At 55.2% G+C, this 21,262-nt stretch overlaps 1 protein-coding gene across 4 annotated transcripts; it reads right to left on the bottom strand.

Moving 5' to 3' along the window:
• Positions 1–1,375: 1,375 nt before the first annotated feature.
• LOC114021969 (ras-related protein Rab-13) lies at positions 1,376–20,422 on the bottom strand. 4 transcript variants are annotated; one of them, XR_006288324.1, is made up of 6 exons: positions 17,059–20,422; positions 14,698–15,014; positions 13,920–14,082; positions 11,772–11,891; positions 10,144–10,451; positions 8,169–8,825 (listed from the first exon to the last, which is right to left on the bottom strand). XR_006288324.1 is itself a non-coding variant. In XM_037891836.2 (5 exons), exons 1-5 carry the CDS (start codon positions 17,150–17,152, stop codon positions 3,532–3,534), a joined length of 744 nt encoding a protein of 247 aa, XP_037747764.1. In that variant the 5' UTR covers positions 17,153–20,422; the 3' UTR covers positions 1,376–3,531. The 4 variants fall into 4 exon arrangements, 3 of the variants coding, with proteins under 3 accessions (XP_037747764.1, XP_037747763.1, XP_037747762.1); XM_037891836.2 differs by lacking the exons at positions 8,169–8,825; positions 10,144–10,451 and adding an exon at positions 1,376–3,581; XM_037891835.2 differs by having other exon boundaries at positions 8,169–10,451.
• Positions 20,423–21,262: the final 840 nt, after the last annotated feature.

The following is a 21,262-nucleotide window of genomic DNA, read 5'->3' on the forward strand; positions in this document are numbered from 1 at the left end:
GGGGCGGAGCTAGAGGGGGAGGGAGAGACTAGAGTGGAGGTGGGGCTGGAGATGAGAGGGCAGTGCCGGGAAGCAGGGGGTGCTGGAATGGGCAGGTCTAGTGAGAGGGGAAAGGGTACGGTAGGGTGGGCGAAAGGTGGGAGGGAAGGGTGGCAAAGAGTAGCTGGGCAAGGGGCTGCAGAGCCTGCAGCAGGCACAGCAGAGACCGGCTGACGATGGCAAAGCACCAACAAAGACATCTGACCCCTAGGGTTCCCAACTGTCTAATCACAGGTTTCAGAGCAGCAGCCCTGTTAGTCTGTATTCGCAAAAAGAAAAGGAGGACTTGTGGCACTTTAGAGACTAACAAATTTATTTGAGCATAAGCTTTCGTGAGCTACAGCTCACTTCATCGGATGCATTCAGTGGAAAATACAGTGGGGAGATTTATATACACAGAGAACATGAAACAGTGGGTGTTACCATACACACTGTAACCAGAGTGATCACTTAAGATGAGCTATGACCAGCAGGACAGCTATTCCTACCTACATGCCTCCAGCTTTCATCCAGAACACACCACATGATCCATTGTCTACAGCCAAGCTCTACGATACAACCCCATTTGCTCCAACCCTCAGACAGAGAAAAACACCGACAAGATCTCTATCAAGCCTTCTTACAACTACAATACCCACCTGCTGAAGTGAAGAAACAGATTGACAGAGCCAGAAGAGTTCCCGGAAGTCACCTACTACAGGACAGGCCCAACAAAGAAAATAACAGAACGCCACTAGCCGTCACCTTCAGCCCCCAACTAAAACCCCTCCAACGCATTATTAAGGATCTATAACCTATCCTGAAGGATGATCCATCACTCTCACAGATCTTGGGAGACAGGCCAGTCCTTGCCTACAGACAGCCCCCCAACCTGAAGCAAATACTCACCAGCAACCACATACCACACAACAGAACCATTAACCCAGGAACCTATCCTTGCCACAAAGCCCGTTGCCAACTGTGCCCACATATCTATTCAGGGGACACCATCACAGGGCCTAATAACACCAGCCACACTATCAGAGGCTCGTTCACCTGCACATCCACCAATGTGATCTATGCCATCATGTGCCAGCAATGCCCCTCTGCCATGTACATTGCCCAAACTGGACAGTCTCTACGTAAAAGAATAAATGGACACAAATCAGACATCAAGAATTATAACATTCAAAAACCAGTCGGAGAACATGTCAATCTCTCTGGTCACTCGATTACAGACCTAAAAGTGGCAATTCTTCAACAAAAAAACTTCAGAAACAGACTCCAACAGGAGACTGCTGAATTGGAATTAATTTGCAAACTGGATACAATTAACTTAGGCTAGAATAGAGACTGGGAGTGGATGGGTCATTACACAAAGTAAAACTATTTTCCCATGTTTATCCCCCCCGGCACTGTTCCTCAGACGTTCTTGTCAACTGCTGGAAATGGCCCACCTTGATTATCACTAAAAAAGGTCCCTTACCTCCCCGCCCCGGACCGCTCTCCTGCTGGTAATAGCTCACCTTTCCTGATCACTTGCTTCCAGGAGCTGCGTGGAATCAGGGCAGGCAGTGAGCCTGCCTTAGCAGCTCTGCTGAACCGCCAACCGGACTTTTAATGGCCTAAAATCTCCAAATCTCCCAGGCTGGCTTCAGAAGCCTCCGGGAGCTCAAGCCTGATTCCAGGACACATCGGCCCAATCTGGGAGGGTTGGCAACCCTAACCACCACCTCCTACTTTTTTGCATGGTATTTCATCTCCTTTCCCTGCTCTCCTCCTTCCCCCCTGCAGTACAGTGTCAGGAGGGTACTTACCATTCAGGCTGACAATAAATGGGTGCTTTCCATAGGGCCTGCTCACCCCCACTCGGTTACTGGGATCAAATCCCTCCTGGCTGCAATAACTAAGCCGAGAGCTGAGCTGGTGGGATGGGGGGAGCCTGGCCCTGCAGCGCCACACTGGAGAGCCTGCAAGATCCACTCTGTGAGCTGCTTCCGACCTCATTAAGATGTGGGGAGACCTTGAGAAATGCAGGTGGGCCAGGAAAGTGTCCCTGTCCTCTCCCGCTCTCCCCAGCACAATGCACACCTGGCTCCTGTCCTGCCAGAGCTGAGGTCTCCTGCAAGGCGTGCGAGGAACCAGGCCAGCTCAGAAATGCTGTCACTGGAACTCCGTGCAAGGAGCGAGATGCACTTTTTGATCCCGCCCTGGCACCTCCATCCAGCCCCTGCACGGACAGCGGCATTGGCTGGGTGGGATAATGTCACGTCTGAAGGTCCTTCATTTCCACTGAGCACCAAGCTGGGAGGAGGAGCTGCTGTGAAATCAGCTGGGCCTGCTGGCTCCCAAAAGCCTCCATCTGGACTCCCCCAAGCCACTTACCACACGCACTGGCTGCCCAAAGCCTGAAGTCAATGAGAAATATCCCATCCGGTCCTTATTGAGCAAGAGAAGGCTGGAACCAAGGAACTGCCCAGGTAGTGATTCCTACAGCACACGAATAAAGCCATGCACACTTATTTTTAGGGTGACCTGCTTCCCAGCAATGTGTCCCTGGAATTAGCTTGGCTCTCCCAGGGGCACAAAGCAGGAGTCAGACCAGCCCAATGAAGCCGGACGCTCTTCAAGCACTGGCCTTATCCCAGTCTAGCCGGGTGCTTCTGAACTGAACCCCGGGGAAACGACTAGCAGCACTGACACTTAAATGGTCATGGTTATGCAGTGGAGTTCCCCAAAATGGATGGAGGCTCCTCTCCAGCTGGATCCTGCAGACTCTGGGGGTAGCAATGCATGGGGGTCCCATTTGCAAGTGGATCTTGTGACCCTAGCAATTAGAACGTTAGGGGTTGCAAAGGAAAGCTTAAATTTTGCAGTAAGTGCTCAAGGCCGTGGAGAAGTCCAACCAGCGCCTGCTACCATGCTGCAGTTCAACCCCTGGGGCCTAAGTGATGGATTGGAGTGGGTCTCTTCTGAGGATCTGCTGGGGTATCTCATCTCCTAGGTGAATCTCGTTTCACAGGGCAGTTTGGTTTGTGAAGCTCAGGAAGTAACTTCCCCTGCAGTGGAGAGAGGACACCCCCAGTGTCGATGCACCAGTGCAATGCAGCTAGCCTAGGGGTCTGCACTGGGGCAGCTGCATTGGCAAAGCTATACCAGTGGCTAAAATCCCCAATGCAGACAAGGCCTTGGCTAACAGCACTGCTGGATGTAACAGGCCAGACCTTTGCATGTTGCTACATGTCCTGCCTTTGTTTTGCACAGCCCATGCTGGATATGTGCATGGTGAACTGTGGGCAGGCAGGTGCACGTGGCGTGTTAGAAGCTGGTCTGGGCCCCAGGAAGAATAATGGCCATTTATGCCAGACCAGTGTTTTCTCTGTGACCGTTCTTTGGGCAAGGACACACAGAAACCAAAATCCCCATCCGGCTGCAAAAGAGCAGCGACCATTCTAACACGATGCATTTTTAGTCTTTCAGGAGCTGTGTGAACAATGCCCTATTGTTCCTGGCTCATTTGGATGCTCTTGTGCTTGGAGATGATATTCCTTTGATGTTGAATTCTGGAGGAAAAAAGGGAGAGTAATTTGCATATTAATGACACTTATCTAGTCAGCAATCCAAATCTCATTTGGGATTGGGCCCGTTTTATACTAGAGTCGCAGAACCAAACAGGAAATGATTGTCATTCTCCTGGCCTGCAGCGGTAACAGAGTTGCTACTTTTAACTTTCCAACGATTCCCGGCTCTTCTCAGTCTGTAATCATCCATCTGGCCGACATCCAGGGCCTGGTTCTCCTCCTAAAGAAGAAAGAAATGGCCCCAACCCTGAAAGATGCCCAAGGACTTCTTCTGTTCCTATGGACTTTGCAGGATCAGGCCCAAAGACTTGGAATGTTATTTTGTGTTAAAAAGTGACCAGCAAACGATTATTTTGAAACCTGTCCTTGTGCCTTTTGTGCTTCTTTATAATGGGGGGGGAAAATGGTCTGAAGGATTTATTTTGTTAATATTTTCTGTTTACCTTTAGAAATATCAGGTCTACCCTGGTTTTGCTGAAGGATGGAAGTGGGGATGGGGTTGGGGAATGAGGGGTGTCTGGAGGCTGTTACAGTGTGAGCCCTCACTCCCTAACTGACAGAATGATCTGGATCACTTGATGAATTGGGCGCAAGCAAACAATATGCACTTTAATCTGGCTAAATGTAAATGGAACTATGAAGGGTTTCCCCCTTTAGGATGCCACCTGATATGCTGAGATACCACTGAGCCTGCCTTTTATGCCAGCCTGGGCACCCTTTTTACCTGTCTTGCTGAGCCAGGCTATTAAGCCTCCTCCAGCACACACACAGGCAGGGCCACACTGAACTGCAGAACGACACAGACACTAAGATCCGTTCTGGGAAGTCTCAGCTTTAAGGGACTTGCCCCAGAACTCAGGTGTCCACCTCCCTTGGAGTGCAGACCCAAAGGTATATTATGAAATCTGCTTCCTTCCTCAATGTGGAGGAAGGTATGCACAGCCTCTTACACACACACACACACACATTATGAATTGTACAAACGGGGTTATATTACAAATAGGGCTGTCAAGCGATTTAAAAAATTAATCATGATTAATCACGCTCTTAATAATCGAATACCATTTATTTCAATATTTTTGGATGTTTTCTACATTTTCAAATATATTGATTTCAATTATAACACAGAATACAAAGTGTACACTGCTCACTTTATATTTATTTTTATCCCAAATATTTTCACAGTAAAAAACAAAAGAAATACTATTTTTCAATTCACCTAACACAAGTACTGTGGGGCAATCTCTTTATCATGAAAGTTGAACTTACAAATGTAGAATTATGTATAAAAAAACTTGTATTCAAAAATAGAACAATGTAAAACTTTAGAGCCTACAAGTCCACTCAGTCTTACTTCAGCCAATCGCTCAGACAAACAAGTTTGGTTACAATTAGCAAGAGTTAATGCTGCCCGCTTCTTGTTTACAATGTCCCCTGAAAGTGAGAACAGGCGTTCGCATGGCACTTTTGTAGCCGGCGTCACAAGATATTTACGTGCCAGATGCGCTAAAGATTCATATGTCCCTTCATGCTTCAACCACCATTCTAGAGGACATGCAGCCATGCTGATGATGGGTTCTGCTTGATAACGATCCAAAGCACCCACGTATGTTCATTTTCATCATCTGAGTCAGATGCCACCAGCAGAGGGTTGATTTCCTTGTTTTTGGTGGTTCCGATTCTGTAGTTTCCCCATCGGAGTGTTGCTTTTTTAAGATGTCTGAAAGCATGCTCCACACCTCGTCCCTCTCAGGTTCTGAAAGGCACTTCAGATTCTTAAGCCTTGTGTCGAGTGCTCTAGCTATCTTTAGAAATCTCACATTGGTACTTTCTTTGTGTTTCGTCAAATCTGCTGTGAAAGTGTTCTTAAAACGAACATGTGCCAGGTCATCATCCGAGACTGCTAGAACATGAAATCTATGGCAGAATGTGTGTAAAACAGAGCAGGGGATGTACAATTCTCCCCCAAGGAGTTCAGTCACAAATTTAATTAACACACTATTTTTTTTAAAGAGCATCATCAGCATGGAAGCATGTCCTCTGGAACTGTGGCCAAAGCATGAAGGGGCATATGAATATTTAGCATATCTGACACGTAAATATCTTGTAATGCCGGCTACAAAAGTGCCATGGGAACCCCTGTTCTCACTTTCTGGTGACATTGTAAATAAGAAGAGGGCAGCACTAACTCCTGTAAATGTAAACAAACTTCTTTGTCTTAGCAATTGGCTGAATAAGAAGTAGGACTGAGTGGACTTGTAGGCTCTAAAGTTTTACATTGTTTTGTTTTTGAGTGCAGTTATGTAACAAAAAAAATCTACATTTTTAAGTGATACTTTCACAATAAACAAGAAATAAGTTTATTAAGTACAAAAGGTGAATTTTAAATGAGTATAAGAGAGAACAAAGCAGATTACTGAGCAAATGAAACAAAATATGCAAGCTAAGCTCAATATACTTAAGAAACAGGTTACAAAATGTAATTTCTTACCCTAAATGTTATTTTAGGCAGGTTGCAAAATTTCTGTGGTTTAGAGTTCCAGTTATATTCTTTTTCAGACTGGACCCCATCTCAATCTGGACTCCCCCCGACCCCGCCTTCCCTTCAGGTGTCTTTAGCAGTCATAGAATCATAGAATATCAGGGTTGGAAGGACCTCAGGAGGTATCTAGTCCAACCCCCTGCTCAAAGCAGGACCAATCCCCAACTAAATCATCCCAGCCAGGGCTTTGTCAAACCTGACCTTAAAAACCTCTAAGAAAGGAGATTCCACCACCTCCCTAGGTAACACATTCCAGTGTTTTACCACCCTCCTAGTGAAAAAGTTTTTCCTAATATCCAACCTAAACCTCCCCTAATGCAACTTGAGACCATTACTCCTTGTTCTGTCATCTGCTACCACTAACAGTCTAGATCCCTCCTCTTTGGAATGCCCTTTCAGGTTGAAAGCAGCTATCAAATCCCCTTCATTCTTCTCTTCTGCAGACTAAACAAGCCCAGTTCCCTCAGCCTCTCCTCATAAGTCATGTGTTCCAGTCCCCTAATCATTTTTGTTGCCCTCCGCTGGACTCTTTCCAATTTTTCCACATCCTTCTTGTAGTGCGGGGCCCAAAACTGGACACAGTACTCCAGATGAGGCCTCACCAATGTCGAATAGAGAGGAACGATCACGTCCCTCGATCGGCTGGCAATGCCCCTACTTATACAGCCCAAAATGCTATTAGCCTTCTTGGCAAGAAGGGCACACTGTTGACTCATATCCAGCTTCTCATCCACTGTAACCCCTAGGTCCTTTTCTGCAGAACTGCTGCCGAGCCATTCGGTCCCTAGTCTGTAGCTGTGCATTGGGTTCTTCCGTCCTAAGTGCAGGACTCTGCACTTGTCCTTGTTGAACCTCATCAGATTTCTTTTGGCCCAATCCTCTAATTTGTCTAGGGCCCTCTGTATCCTATCCCTACCCTCCAGCATATCTACCTCTCCTCCCAGTTTAGTGTCATCTGCAAACTTGCTGAGGGTGCAATCCACGCCATCCTCCAGATCATTAATGAAGATATTGAACAAAACCAGCCCCAGGACCGACCCCTGGGGCACTCCACTTGATACCAGCTACCAACTAGACATGGAGTCATTGATCACTACCCGTTGAGCCCGACAATCTAGCCAATTTTCTATCCACCTTATAGTCCATTCATCCAGCCCATACTTCTTTAACTTGCTGGCAAGAATACTGTGGGAGACAGTGTCAAAAGCTTTGCTAAAGTCAAGGACAACACATCCACTGCTTTCCCCTCATCCACAGAGCCAGTTATCTCATCATAGAAGGCAATTAGATTAGTCAGGCATGACTTGCCCTTGGTGAATCCATGCTGACTGTTCCTGATCACTTTCCTCTCCTCTAAGTGCTTCAGAATTGATTCCTTGAGGACCTGCTCCATGATTTTTCCAGGGACTGAGGTGAGACTGACTGGCCTGTAGTTCCCAGGATCCTCCTTCTTCCCTTTTTTAAAGGTGGGCACTACATTAGCCTTTTTCCAGCCGTCCGGGACTTCCCCCGATCGCCATGAGTTTTCAAAGATAATGGCCAATGGCTCTGCAATCACATCCGCCAACTCCTTTAGCACTCTCGCATGCAGCACATCCAGCCCCATGGACTTGTGCTCGTCCAGCTTTTCTAAATAGTCCCGAACCACTTCTTTCTCCACAGAGGGCTGGTCACCTCCTCCCCATGCTGTGCTGCCCAGTGCAGCAGTCTGGGAGCTGACCTTGTTCGTGAAGACAGAGGCAAAAAAAGCATCGAGTACATTAGCTTTTTCCACATCTTCTGTCACTAGGTTGCCTCCCTCATTCAGTACGGGGCCCACACTTTCCTTGGCTTTCTTCTTGTTGTTAACATACCTGAAGAAACCCTTCTTGTTACTCTTAACATCTCTTGCTAGCTGCAACTCCCATTGTGATTTGGCCTTCCTGATTTCACTCCTGCATGCCTGAGCAATATTTTTATGCTCTTCCCTGGTCATTTGTCCAATCTTCCACTTCTTGTAAGCTGCTTTTTTGGGTTTAAGATCAGCAAGGATTTCACTGTTAAGCCAAGCTGGTTGCCTGCCATATTTACTATTCTTTCTACACATCGGGATGGTTTGTCCCTGTAACCTCAATAAGGATTCTTTAAAATACAGCCAGCTCTCCTGGACTCCGTTCCCCCTCATGTTATCCTCCCAGGGGATTCTGCCCAAGAGGTCACGCTGGATGACTCTGTTCTCCAATCTGTATGCTAATGGAGACGCCTCCCTGTCCCATCTTTGATGCAAATGAGCCTACGGGAGTTTCCTTAATCCTGTCACCCTTCTCCCAGGGGTTTAGGTGGGTCTCCCACGGCCTTTTCATTGCTTTTTGTAAGTCTTTCTTCTGATGCAGCTTTGGTTCAGGCTGGGGGGTGGAGGAATGTCTTTCGTGAGTCAGACAGGCTGCGTGCTGCGCCTGGTTCCCCAAGAACACAGAGCTGCTAGGAAACACAGCCTCCAGCCCAGTGCTTCTCCACCAGCAGAAGGGCTGCTTGGGAACCAGCAGGGTTAGGTGACAAAGTATCACCTGGGTCTCCTTTCTCCACCATGTGCTGACATGCTCAAAGAATTCCAGCAGATCGGAGAGGCGTGACTTTCCCTTGCAGAGCCCGGGCAGGCTCGTCCCTGGCTTTTTGTTGATCGTGCTAAGACTGGAACACGGGGCCTACGTTTTACAAAGGAAGTTGAACTTGGTGAGGGTGCAGGAAAGAGCTACAGCGATGACTTGAGACAGTGAAAGACGGGTGGCACTCAGCACCGTAGAGAGGGATCAACACAGGGAGAAGCTACCAGGCCCTAAGCGGAATCTCTGATTTAGCAAAGAAAGACAGAACAAGAGACCAGGGCTGGAAGTTAAAGCCAGACAAATGGAAGTTAGAAAGATGAGACATTTTTAACAGGCAGGGCAGTTATCCATTGCAACAAACAGACATCACATGGTGGAGTCTCCATCTCTGCCGTCTTCACATCAACATGGGATGATTTTCTGGAGGAGTGCCCCAGCCAGACACAAGCAGCTGGGCTCAGAACAGACGGAGCTGGGGGAGATCCAGTCTGGCCTGCTGAGGAGGTCAGGCTCAGGCTCCCTTCTAGCCTTGAAGATCTATGGGTGAACTCCTAGTTCCAGGGAAGCCAACAGGAACATGCCATTGCCTTCCATGGGGCCAAGATTTCACCCGATGGAGCATTTCAGACAGTTTCCCGAGCTTTGCGATGAGACTCGCGGTGACTCCCCGGATCATGGGCAACACCTTTCTTACGGCAGGTGCAACCAGGGGTCCCAGGTACCACGCCCTCTGGTGCAGATCACACAGTACTACTGGTGGGTTATCCCACCTGGTGCTGGGGACTGCCAGCGCCTTGGCAGCTTGTTCCAGCACCGCCCCCCCCCCGTCACCTCAATCCCTCCTCCCTTCTCTGCAGTGCCTGACAAGAGCGAGTCTGGGACTGGTTCCCCCCACCCCCTGCCCCAGTGAAGGCTGATGCAAAGAAGTCACCTGCTGTGCAGCCCCCTTCTCCTTGTTCGCTTCTCCCAGAGCCCAGCCCAGCCCAGGTGCTTGACATGGCATCTGGCCAGGGCACAGGACAGTGGGTTACCCCGCCACCCTGCATGGAGAACAATGGGATTTGCAATGAGCACTAGGGAGCAGGGGCTGCTTTTCACACCCTCTCTCAAACAGGACGCAGAGCGCCCTCCAGCACCGGGTGGGGGCATTGATTCGCTGCCGGCCCAGAGGGCGGAAGAGCCCCCATAACCGCTGACACGGCCTCCTGCTGGGCCTAGTGTGTGCGCATGGATCTCCCAGCGACCAGGCGCAGTCCATGTGCTGGGCCTGTGGGAGGCTCTCCTCCCCTACAGGCTGGTGAGCAGCGAGAGGACAAACCGCAGACGCGGGGACAGACGTGGGGCTCAGCCCCAGTCCCTGGGGTCCGGCCTCCCCTTCCAGGGGACAAAGGTGACCGGATAGCACGAGGCTGCTCACCCCCCACAGCAGGGATTATCCGGCAGCACGTTCCGGGAACAGGGCAGGAGGGTCTCTCCAGAGGTGGCTCCACGCCCGGCAGGAGCAGTGGCTGGCGGTGGCACAGTGGCTTTCGGGACTCAGGCTGGGACCCCAGCAGCTTCCTGACGCAGAGCGCGGTTTTGCCAGGCATCCCCAGGGCTCTCAGCACACGCACGGGCTGGAGGAGCCGGCCTCCTGCAGCGGCACCGTGAGCCGGCCGCACCCTGCATCGCTCTCGAGGACGAGCAGCTGCACCACGCCCTGCACGCACCTGTCCACGTTCTCCCCTGCAGGGGCGAGACCGGCCACGGCTCAGCCGCGGGCGGCAGCACCAGGAGTCCCCCCCGGGGGAAAGGAAGAGGAGCCGCTTCTCCTGCAGAGCGTGTTTGCGCGTGTCTGTGCGTAACGGGGGTTCAGTGCACATGCATGTGTCTAGGGTTGTGCGTGAGAAGGAAGGCTCTACACATGAGTGTGTACACGAGGGCTGGATGTGCACAAGGGCTGTGTGTGTCTGAGAGCCAGACATGGGCACCCGCACCCAAAGTCCCTCCCGGAGCCCGCACCCTTCACCAACCTCTGCACCCCAACCCCTTGCCCCAGCCCTGAGCCCCCTCCCACACCCAAAATCCTTCCCAGAGCCCACACCCCTCACCTCCTCCCGCACCCCAACCCCAGCCCTGAGCCCCCTCCTGCACCCAAACTCCCTCCCAGAGCCCGCACCCCCTCCTGCACCACAACCAGCCCGCACCCCACACCCCTCCCGGACCCCAACCCCCTGCCCCGAGCCCCCTCCCGCACCCAAAATCCCTCCGGGACCCCACACCCCTCTCCCCCTCCCACACCCCAACCCCAGCCCTGAGCCCCCTCCTGCACCCAAACGAGCCTGCACCCCACACCCCCTCCTGCACCCCAACCCCCTGCCCCTGCTCTGAGCCCCCTCCCACACCCAAACTCCTTCCCAGAGCCCACAACCCACACACCCTCCCGCACCTGAGCCCCCGCTGGGAGCCCACACCCCTCCCCCAGCCCTGAGCCCCCTCCCACACCTTGAACTTCTCATTTCCAGCCTCACCCCAAAGCCTGCACCCCCAGCCGGAGCTCTCACCCCCTCCGGCACCCCAACCTCCTGCCTCAGTCCAGTGAAAATGAGCAAGTGAATGAGGGTGGGGGAGAGCAAGCAACAGAGGAATGGGGGGATGGAGTGAGCGAGGGCAGGGCCTCAGGGAAGGGGCGGGGCAAGGGTGTTCGGGTTTTCTGCTATTAGAAAGTTGGCAACCCCAGGGCAGTGGCTCCTATCTGACAGCCACTCAACAGCTGGGGAGGAATCTCAGCAAAGCACTGGCCATGGGCACTGACATCCTGCTCCCCAAAGGTACTAACTCCCACTGAAATCAATGGCAGGGCCCCCCCGAGAACAAGGACTGAATGGGTGAGAGCCTGAACTCCCTGCCCTGTGGGCAGGGTGGGCCACACGGCTGGGGCAGGGAAGCTGCCCAGCTGCCACATCATGTTTCGGAGAGGGCTCCAGCTCCTCCCAGCCGTGCCGAGCCCATTTGGGGGGCCCAGCTCCCCAGCTGCATGAGGCAAGGGGGGCAGCCCCACCCTACCTGTCTTGGCAGACACGTTAAACCTGCCGGCTATTCTGTGCTCCACAGAAAACTTCTCAGCCTTGTCCTCCGGCAGGCACGGCTCCAGGTCAGTCTTGTTCCCCAGCAGAAAGATGGGGGCTGCAGGAGGCAGAGATGGGATGGGGTGATGGGGGAGAGAGAGATGGGAAAACGCAAGGGTTCAGGACGGGGCCAGCACCTGCCAAGCTGCGGGGTGTGACCGGGGGGCCACGGCTGTAAGCAGGGAGGCCCAGCCAGGGCCCTGTACCCCAGCGCACAGCAGGGAGGCCTGGACACATGTTCAGACCGGCGTCCGCACCCTGAACTGCCCTGTCCCTTGGCACTGCCTCAGCATCTGTGCCAACTCCCTCGTGTACAGAGCTCGAGAGCCCGGGGGGGCTCAGCTCACGGATGGACTGGCCCCGCGTCCCCCACTGATCCCAGACGACGCCTGCCACAGGGAGAGCCGAGCACCTCCGTGGGACGCCCCGCCCTGCCGGTGGCCCGTGTTCCCTGTCAGCTCTTCGGGGCAGGGCGTGTCTCGGTACGTGTCTGCACAGCACCCTGGGGCCCGGCCCTGAACGGAGCCTATGGGTGCCAGGGCCAGCAGCGTGTGAGCACCTGGCGATTCTGCCTCAAGGGGCAGGCTTGGACAAGAGCCGGGATGAGACGAGACGGGCTCTCTGGAAGGGCTTCTCCTGCCTGCTCTGCCCTCCCGGCTGCAGCTCCCTGCCGGAGCCCAGCACAGCTGTGCGTGGGGAGCCCAGGGCTGGGGTAGCGCAGGCGCTGACTCTGGGGGTGCTCTGGGGCTGGAGCAGCCATGGGGAAAAAATAGTGGGTGCTTAGCACCCACCAGCCTCCCACTGATCAGCTGCCCGGCGGGCCCCACCAATCAGCTGCTTGGCAGGCGGGAGGCACTGGAGTGGGGCGGGAAGAGGTGAAGCAAGGGTGGGGCCTTGGGGAAGGGGCCTCCAGGCAGAGCAGGGGTGGGGCACCCTCCCGGAAAAAAGAAGGTTTAAGTCGGTGCCTGTGAGCACAGGGCTGAGGTCCAGCATTGAGGGGCACCAGCAGAGCTGGGGGTGGGACCCCAGGCCGGGATAGAAGAACTGCAGGTCGGGAATGAGGGTCACCGGCAGAGCTTTAGGGGAGACACGTACAATACACACCATTGTCATGCAAAGCATCACAAATGTGTGTCTGAAGACAGCAGCGCTCTGGCCAGGGCATCGCTAATTAACAGTCAGATGCGCACACGCACACACACATGCACAGATGCACACGCATGATGTCAGCAGGGCGGCTGGTTTCTCTTTAACCATTTTCCGGGCTCCCTCTGTCTCCAGCCACTTTGAAAAGCTGCCAGGGAAGCTCGTGAGAGAGATGGCCTGGAGCCCAGGGCTTAACGAGCATGACTGGAGCCCAGCCTGGGAAAAAGCTTGGGTGGCACAGGCTGGATGCCAGCCCTCAGGGTGGCGGGTGGCGGGCAGCGGGGCCCAACCCCGGGACAGGCACTCAGGCCTATGGGATGGGTGCTCCCTCCAGGAGAGGGAAGCTACGTGCGGGGGGGGGGGGGGGGGGGAGGGGGCGCGCAGGTAGTGGAACGGGGTGGGGGAAGGGCTTTGTGCACGGGGCAGGGACAGTGTGTGGGGAGGCTAGAACCGGTCCGTAGGGGGCATGGGGCCCTGCTGGGCATCCCTGCCATGGGCCAGAGCCCATGTGGCATCACCACGTCACGTGTCCATGCACTGGGGTGTGATCGCTGCCTTATCAGAGTCCCAGACCCCTTGTCTACGGGGAGCTCTTCTGCTCTTCCAGTTGCTCTGGCAGCCCATCCATCCCACAAGCCTTCCAGGAGAGAGGGGGCGGGGGAAAGCCACGTCCTCGCAGGGATTCAAAGAGGGAGAGGAGACAAAAGGGCGGGGAGCGTAACAGACCTTTTGAGCATACAGGTTATACAGATCACGCAGATCACTGCTGCTCCGACAGCGCCGCGAACCGCCCCCCTTGGCGGGCCGGGGGAACCCGCTGTCTGGGAGGGAGCGGAGTCAGGGGACAGTGCAGAGGAGGGGTATTGGGAACCTCGGCCCTCCCCGTCCCCGCACGGCAGGAGTTGCCCAGGGACACCGTCCCACCTGCCCTGCCCCCTACCTTCTGGGCAGTGCTGCCGGGCCACGCACACCCAGTGCGGGAGGCTGTCGAAGGAGAGCTGGCTCTGGACGTTGTACACCAGCAGCACAGCGTCTGTGTCCCGGTAGTAGCAGCTGCTCAGGGAGAGGAACCTTTCTTCACCGGCCGTGTCCCACAGGGAGATCTGCGCACAGCAGAGAGCAAGGCACTGGCAGCCTGTGGAACTCACCGCCACATGAGCTTGGCTAGACCATCGCTGCGGCTGGAGTCTGTAAGCCGGCTGGGTTAGATGGTAAAGGTCTCAGGCTGCAGGGCCTAAACCGCCTGGCTTGTGGGCGTGCCAGGGACGTGCCACAGACAGCACTGCCCAGCCGGCTGGTTTCATCTCCCTCAGGACGCCGGCAGGATACCAGGCGAGATGGGCCCAGAGCCCCACGTGCTGTGGTGAGTGGAGCGAGAGTCCAGAGGGGGACTCAGAAAAACCAGCTCATTTACAGAGCATCGTGATTCAACTCCAGGCCCTCAGCCAGCCCGGCCCCCCCACCAGTGGGGACCACCAAGGCTCCCAGCCAACACAAGCCCAGCCCTGAGCCGCTACCTGAGGGTGGGATGCTGTCGCCTAGCAACTCCCGACAGCCGATTAACCCCTTTGTGGCGTCGCTCCCCAGAGCGGGACAGTCTGGGTGCCCGTGGCAGGGCCCGGCGGCTACCATGGTGCTGCTGCAAGGAGCCTCGCTGGTGTGGCCCAGAAACACCCGGCCCTGGGGGGAGGGGGAGGGACAGGTCCACAGCCACATACCTGGGCCAGGCGGGGGGCCTGGGGGAGGCTGAGCTGCACGGTCCTCTCGCAGATGGCCAGGTGCTCGTCGGCGGTGTGGGCCCCCTGCAGGAAGCGCCCTGCCCGGATGCGGTGGAACAGTGTGGTCTTCCCCACCCCAAAGTCCCCCAGCAGGATGAGCTTGAACTTCAGCCCGGGCGGGGGCACGGTCGCCATCACAGTGCGGGGGCTGGCTCCCTCCAGCAGCCGCGGGTGGTAAGTGCCCAGGCCTGGCCCAGGGGCTCCATTCCCCGGCAGGACCCGTCCTGCTGGGCCACAGGCAGGCAGACCTAGCAGGGCTGCAGCCGGAAGGAAGGAGAAAGCAGGTTATGGAGCATGTTTCCCCAGCTGGGGCCCAGGCTGCTGTATGCTGGGGGAACCCCCCACCCCCATCCCTGCCAGCTCCAGCCCCAGGGGGCCCACCCCACGGACAGCGAATGCCTCTAGCTCTCCCCAGGGCAGGAACCTTCCCAGCACACCGCAGCCCAACCCTGGAGGGACTCAATCCCTGGGCCCTCTGCCCCTTGGGAAGGCATCGTTAGCTCCCTGAGAGGGCGTGATGTAAAATTCGGCACCTCCAGCGATTCCGGCCCCCTAGCACTGCTCTGGAGCACTGGGGCCAGCACTGACTGCTGGGGAGAGAGCCCCCTGTCGAGCCCCCTGTTCAGCTCCCCGTCGCCCCAGGCGTGCCCTCACGCAGTCACTATGGGAGCAGGGACGAGTGGGGCCTGGGCTGCTCTGTCCTCCAAGCGGGGAGTGCCAGGGGAGAGGGTCCAGCAGGCACTGGCGCGGCCTCGCCTGGCGCAGCTCTCTGATACAGGGACTCTGAGCTGGGATGTAATGGGGCCCCCTCGGGGCTCCAGCAGAGGCTGGTACCCCCCAGCCAGAGTGTTTGCTTTCTGCATCACAGGGGGGCGGCGGGAGGGCTGGGGCAGCTGACTGAGCGGGGCAGGGGGAGGTTCGACAAAGCTAAGAGGGGCTTTTTCTACCTTGGCCAGGATCTTGCTGTGCCCACAAGGGAGCTTGCCAACTGCTTCCTGGTGCGTTGGAGAAGAGCCTGGGGAGGAGCCAGTGCACCTGGCACACCCCTCCCAGCAGGGCAGTCACATGCGGTCACAGTGCAGTAAAAAAGGAGGGTGGGGCCCCTTTTCCATTAAGCCTCCACAGGCAGGAAACCCTGGTTTCCCCCTGCAGCCCCGACACCCACTCCCCAGCCTGGGGCAGGGCCCAACCCTGCTCTGTGCCTCAGTTTCCCCCGTGCAACCTGGAGATGTCCCCATCCCACCCGCCAGGGGCTGCATGGGTTAACATCTGTCCAGCAAAGAGCTCCCAGCCTCGCAGACTGGAGAGCTACCCACTCCAGTGACACCGGCTTGCCTATCTGTCCGGTTGGCCCAGGTGGGGGATGAAGGTGACCAGCCGCTCCTGCCCCCTGGGCCGCACTGCATTCAGCCCCTGCCCCCTCTTGCTGATCAGGGAGCTGTCTGGGCTGCCAAGGAACTGCACTCACGGGGAAAACTGCATACGCACACCCATCCCCCCTTGATCTGCTCTGCCCCGCTCCTGCTTTCACCCACTTGCTCTTTGATGGTTCAGTGCCCCCAGAGAGGGAACTGAGCCCTGCATTCATAAACTGGAGAGGCCCCCTGGAGGGAGCTCGGGCTCCGTTCCAGGCTTGGCATCTCTGCCTGCGCGGCGGCTCATCACAGTGGCAGATGCAGCCGGGACAAGACCCCCCTTTTCCCCTGACTTACTCCATCGTGGCCGGTGAGATGTTCAGCTGCTCCTGCCCAGGTGTGAACCACTGGCCTAGGTGGGAGGCCTGCGTCACCCAGCTGTCCTGTTCTACCCGCTGGCGGATAGAGCGCAGGGCGTTCCCAGAGCCAGCCTTGCATAGAAGGCAGCATGGCCTCATTTGCCTCCCCTGCCACCATCCTGCTCTCTGTGTCCCGCACATGCTCAGCCGGCTACTGGGGGGAGGGGAACTGAACTTCGGCAGCTGGGCTTGGCCTCTTCATAGGCACAGCGCTGCGGCCAGGTCTGCCAGCACGCCCCGAACGTGCCCTGTACCTGGGCTTAGGACGGGCACTGCAAGGGACTTTCTGCTGATGGTGCTTCCCCAGCTCCTGCTGCTGCGCCCACCCGCACTTTGCCACACTCCCTCCTCTCGTGTGTTACAAGGGCTGCTTTGCACAGCTCCCCCCCAGCAGAATGGGCAGAGACGCACGTAGCCACCCCACTCCACCAAGCCACATACGAGTGACAGCAGAAATTCTACCCCACACGTAGTCCTGCTCTTTTAACTCCTTTGGCACAAATCAACAATAGCACATGGTTACTTACCTGTCTGGTAACTGTTGTTCTTCGAAGTGTGGCTGCAGGCACGTATCCCACGCTCATGCAGCAAAGCTGGAGAAATCCGCCTAGCAGCACGCATGGGCAGTGCTCACGCCCTTTGCCTCACAGCCCCTCCCCTGGCTCTAGAAGGGCAGAGCTGCCACGACCCCTCTGTTCCTTTGCACCAAACCCCAGGCGGGAGCCTCCGATGCAGAAGGGGTGCAGGGTGGGTCGTGGAATACGTGTCTTGAAGAACAGCTCCAACGCAGGTGAGTAACAGTCTTTTCCTCTTCGAGTGGTTGCAGACGTGTATTCCCAGGGCTCGGAGTCGATTTACACAGAGACTGCAGAACTGCCTTTCCAAAGCGTGCATCAGCCCGAGAAGCCGTGGTGATAGCGCAGTGTCTCGCAAAGGTGTGCAGTGAGGGCCAGTTGCAGCCCTGCGGCCATCCACTCGGGGAAACATCTCTAAGAAAGGCTATTGATGTTGCTCGAGCGCTCGTCGAATGAGCCCGTAACGACTTTGGGGGCATAATCTGAGCTGCTCCAGAAGCTGCGGTAATACACGTCCTTATCTACTTCGCCACGGTCTAAGCGGAGACCGATTGTCCTTTCATCCGCTCAGTGTAAGATACGAAGAGGAGAGGTGATGAATGAAAGGGGTTAGTCCTTTCCAGATAAAATGCCGAGTACCTTCCCACATCTAAGGTCTGAAGGCGTTGTTCTTCTATGCCCAAGTGTGGTTTGGGAAAAAATACAGGTAAATAAATAACCTCATTAAGGTGAATCCGAGAGATCGCTTTTGACAGAAATTTTGGCTATGGTCTTGAAGCTACCTTGCCTTTGAAGAAGTGGGTGTATGGGGGATCTGCTGCCATGAAGGCTTCCCTGACTAGTCTAGTGGATGTTACAGCTACTGGGAAAGCCATCTCCTGGGAGCAGAGAGCCAATGAGCATGTTGCTATTGACTCAAACAGACTCATTGGTGGCACGAGCACTGTATTAAGGTCTCACAATGGCACCATTTTCTTCACCGGTGGAAAATGACAGACAATGCCTTTCAGAAACCTCCCTACCATAGGATGTGAATTTAGCGACTTTCCCCAAAGAGGAGGGTAGAAAGCTGAAATCATAGCCAAATGAACTCTGGAAGAGCTAAGAGCCAGGCCCAAAGATTTCAACTGCAACCAATAGTCCAGAGCGTTCTGAATCCATGCTGACATAGGATGAACTCCCTCTGAGGTCCCCCAAATCGAAAACTGCTTCCACTTAGACAAAAACAGGTGGCCCCCCCTAGATTTCCTACTCTAAGCAGAACTTCTTTAACTGCATCTCTTCCTCATCTAGCCACGCAGCACCCACGTGGTAAGGGGTAGACTGCCTACTGCTGGATGAACCACCTGGCCGTGATGTTGGGTCAACAGTTCAGGGAGGAGGAGAGACTCGGGAGGTTGAATTGAAAGCGTAGAGGTTGCCCTAGAGTGGGTGGAAGATCGGAATCTGAAGGAAGAAGGAGCGTTCCACAGATTCCCAGGCCATCGTGGATATGGGTAAGGCATCGGTGGCCAATGACTAGCGTGCCAAGAGCCCCTACGCCTAATGTGTGATTGGTATTGATCCCATGATGTCAGTGTCAGATGTGTGTCTGGACCAAGCTGTAAACCGGCCTCTGGGGGACAAAAGGGAGGGGGAGGAAGAATTCTAATTCAGCCCCGATGAACCCCAAAGTCATTTGGGGTAATGGAGGGTCAACTCCCGGCAGAGCCAGCCAGCCACCATCCAGCTTCATGCAAAGCCCAATATGCTGCCTGCACGGGCTCTAGGTCAGTAAGGGGCCCTATGGGTTGCAGGGGCAACATGTTCTCGCTCAGTACTGACTCTCAAGGCGGCTCCAGTGCCGGTGTTGGCACCGGTCTTCAAGCCTCAGTCTGTACCGAAGTCGTCATCGCCGAAGAACTGGTCAGACACCAGCCTAGACAGGGTACCCAGGCGCACAGGTGGTACCAAGGATGGTGTCAGTGCCATAATCATTGATGAAGTCATTGCTGCTGACGGTTCATTGGTGATTGGAGAGTCTGGGACTGAGAGGCATAATCGGTCTGATGTCGCCTAATAGGCCACGGGCGTGGTCATTGTCGGTGCTGAAGACGGCAGTTCTGGACTCACGCATGGTGCTGGAGTTGACTGTACAGCCTCTCAATGTTGCCTTGGTACGAGAGAATGAGTTGAAGGACCAGCTCCCGCACGGGTACCCAAGGAGCCCCATTGATCCCTGCAGAGAATGACTCTCTCTGCCAGCTGTGTTCTGATTTATGGGTCCTTTTCCTTGGTGGAGCCTGCCTCCTAGAGGCTGCCTCCAAGTTCTGCCGCAGAACATCGGTACGATGAGGCTCAGACGACAGCTGAGGAGCTGGTACCATCTCCAGTGCTGATGTGGGCCTCATGGCTTGCTCATGTCTCAAGTGCCTTGCTAACTGCATCCTTGTCCTGAAGAACTTACAGATGGTGCATCTGTCCTTACTGTGTTCCTCTCCCAGGCACATTAAACACTGCGTGTGGGGATCACTATTTGGAATAGCCCCTCACGTGATGGGCAACGTTTAAATCCCGGTGAAGACATTCCACCAGGAAACTACAGCTAACTAACTAACCCACCTAAGGTACTAACTACTAAACAACTAACTATGAACACAAAGTTCTCAACAACTTAGAGATAAAAAGGCCGTGCCCACAGTGCTGACTCTAGCTGGGGGTGGTGAGAAGGAACTGAGGCGGGTCAAGGCAACGCTGCCCTTATACAGCCAGGGGACAGGCTATGAGGCAAGGGGCGTGAACACAACCCCTATGAGTACTGCTAGGCGAATTTCTCCGGCTTTGGTGCACTGGGCATGCACACACCTGAGTGGAATGTCTGTAAGCACTCAAAGAAGAACAAAGAGCCAGCCAGAGCCTGTGAGGCTCCTGGGGTTGGTAACGGGGCAGGGGTCCTGTCACTTCTAGGGCATCTAACTCCTACAGATGGGTTGAACTACGTAGGGACTCATGCCCAGATACAGAATGCCTGTCACCAGGGTAATGATTTATGCAGATAGATAAGGTCAGCAGAGAGTGCTAGAAGTCAGGCATTCTACCGGCAGAGCTGCACTGGGGACCGGGCGGAGCAAGGGGTGGTACAGAATTTGCCTGACTCCTTTAATTTTATTGAGAGAAAAACCCAAGAGCTGCTGTTGATGTTTTAACCACCTTCATGAGGAAAGACAGAAAAGTTCAAACCTTATTATGGAAGGATATAACTCAGGGATTGGCAAACTACGGCCCGCGGGCCACATCCAACCAGCGGGACTGTCCTGCCTGGCCCCTGAGCTCCCCGGCTGGGGAGGCTCGCCCCTGGCTCCTCCCCTGCTGTCCCCCCTCCCTCACAGCCACATGGCTAGCACGGCTTGCGCCCACCCACCTCCCAGGCTTTCAAATAAGCCTGTCCTGCCGCTCTGAGCAGCATGATAAGGGTAGGGCGGAGAGGGGGTTGGATAAGGGGCAGGAGGTCCCGGGGGGCAGTCAGGTGACAGGGAGGTTGGATGGGACAGAGGTTCGGGGGGGGCGGTCAGGAGACAGAGAGGGTTGGATGGGGGTGGGGTCCCGGGGGGGCAGGGAGCGGGGGGGATGGACAGGGGGTGAGGTCCTGGGGGGACAGTTTGGTACGGGGGTCCCAGGGGGCAGTCAGGGTTGGATAGGCATGGGAGTCCCGGGGGGCCTGTCAGGGGACAGGGGTGTGGACAGGGGTCGGGGGGCAGTCAGGGGACAGGGGGGTCTGGATAGGGTGTGGGGTCCCAGGGGAGCAGTTGGGGTAGGGGGCAGTCAGGGGACAAGGAGCCGGGGGGTTGGATGGGTCAGGGGTTCTGAGGACGGCAGTCATGGGGCGGGAAGTGGGAGCGGGCGGATAGGGGGTGGGGGCCAGGCTCTTTGGGGAGGCACAGCCTTTCTTATCTGGCCCTCCATAACGTTTCGCAATCCCGATGTGGCCCTCGGGCCAAAAAGTTTGCCCACCCCTGGTCTAATTGCACAGTGAGTATCCCAGTGGCTGGGAAAAGCCATGCCAGGGTACAAGTGAGACCCTCTATACCAGCATCAGCTACAACTATAGATACCCAAACACTGGGGGCCCAATCAGAGCATTAATACGGGTAAGAAACTCAAATATGCTTGTGGGGGT

The sequence above is a fragment of the Chelonia mydas genome, chromosome 2, assembly GCF_015237465.2.
Source record: "Chelonia mydas isolate rCheMyd1 chromosome 2, rCheMyd1.pri.v2, whole genome shotgun sequence".
NCBI classification, from domain to species: Eukaryota; Metazoa; Chordata; order Testudines; family Cheloniidae; genus Chelonia; species Chelonia mydas.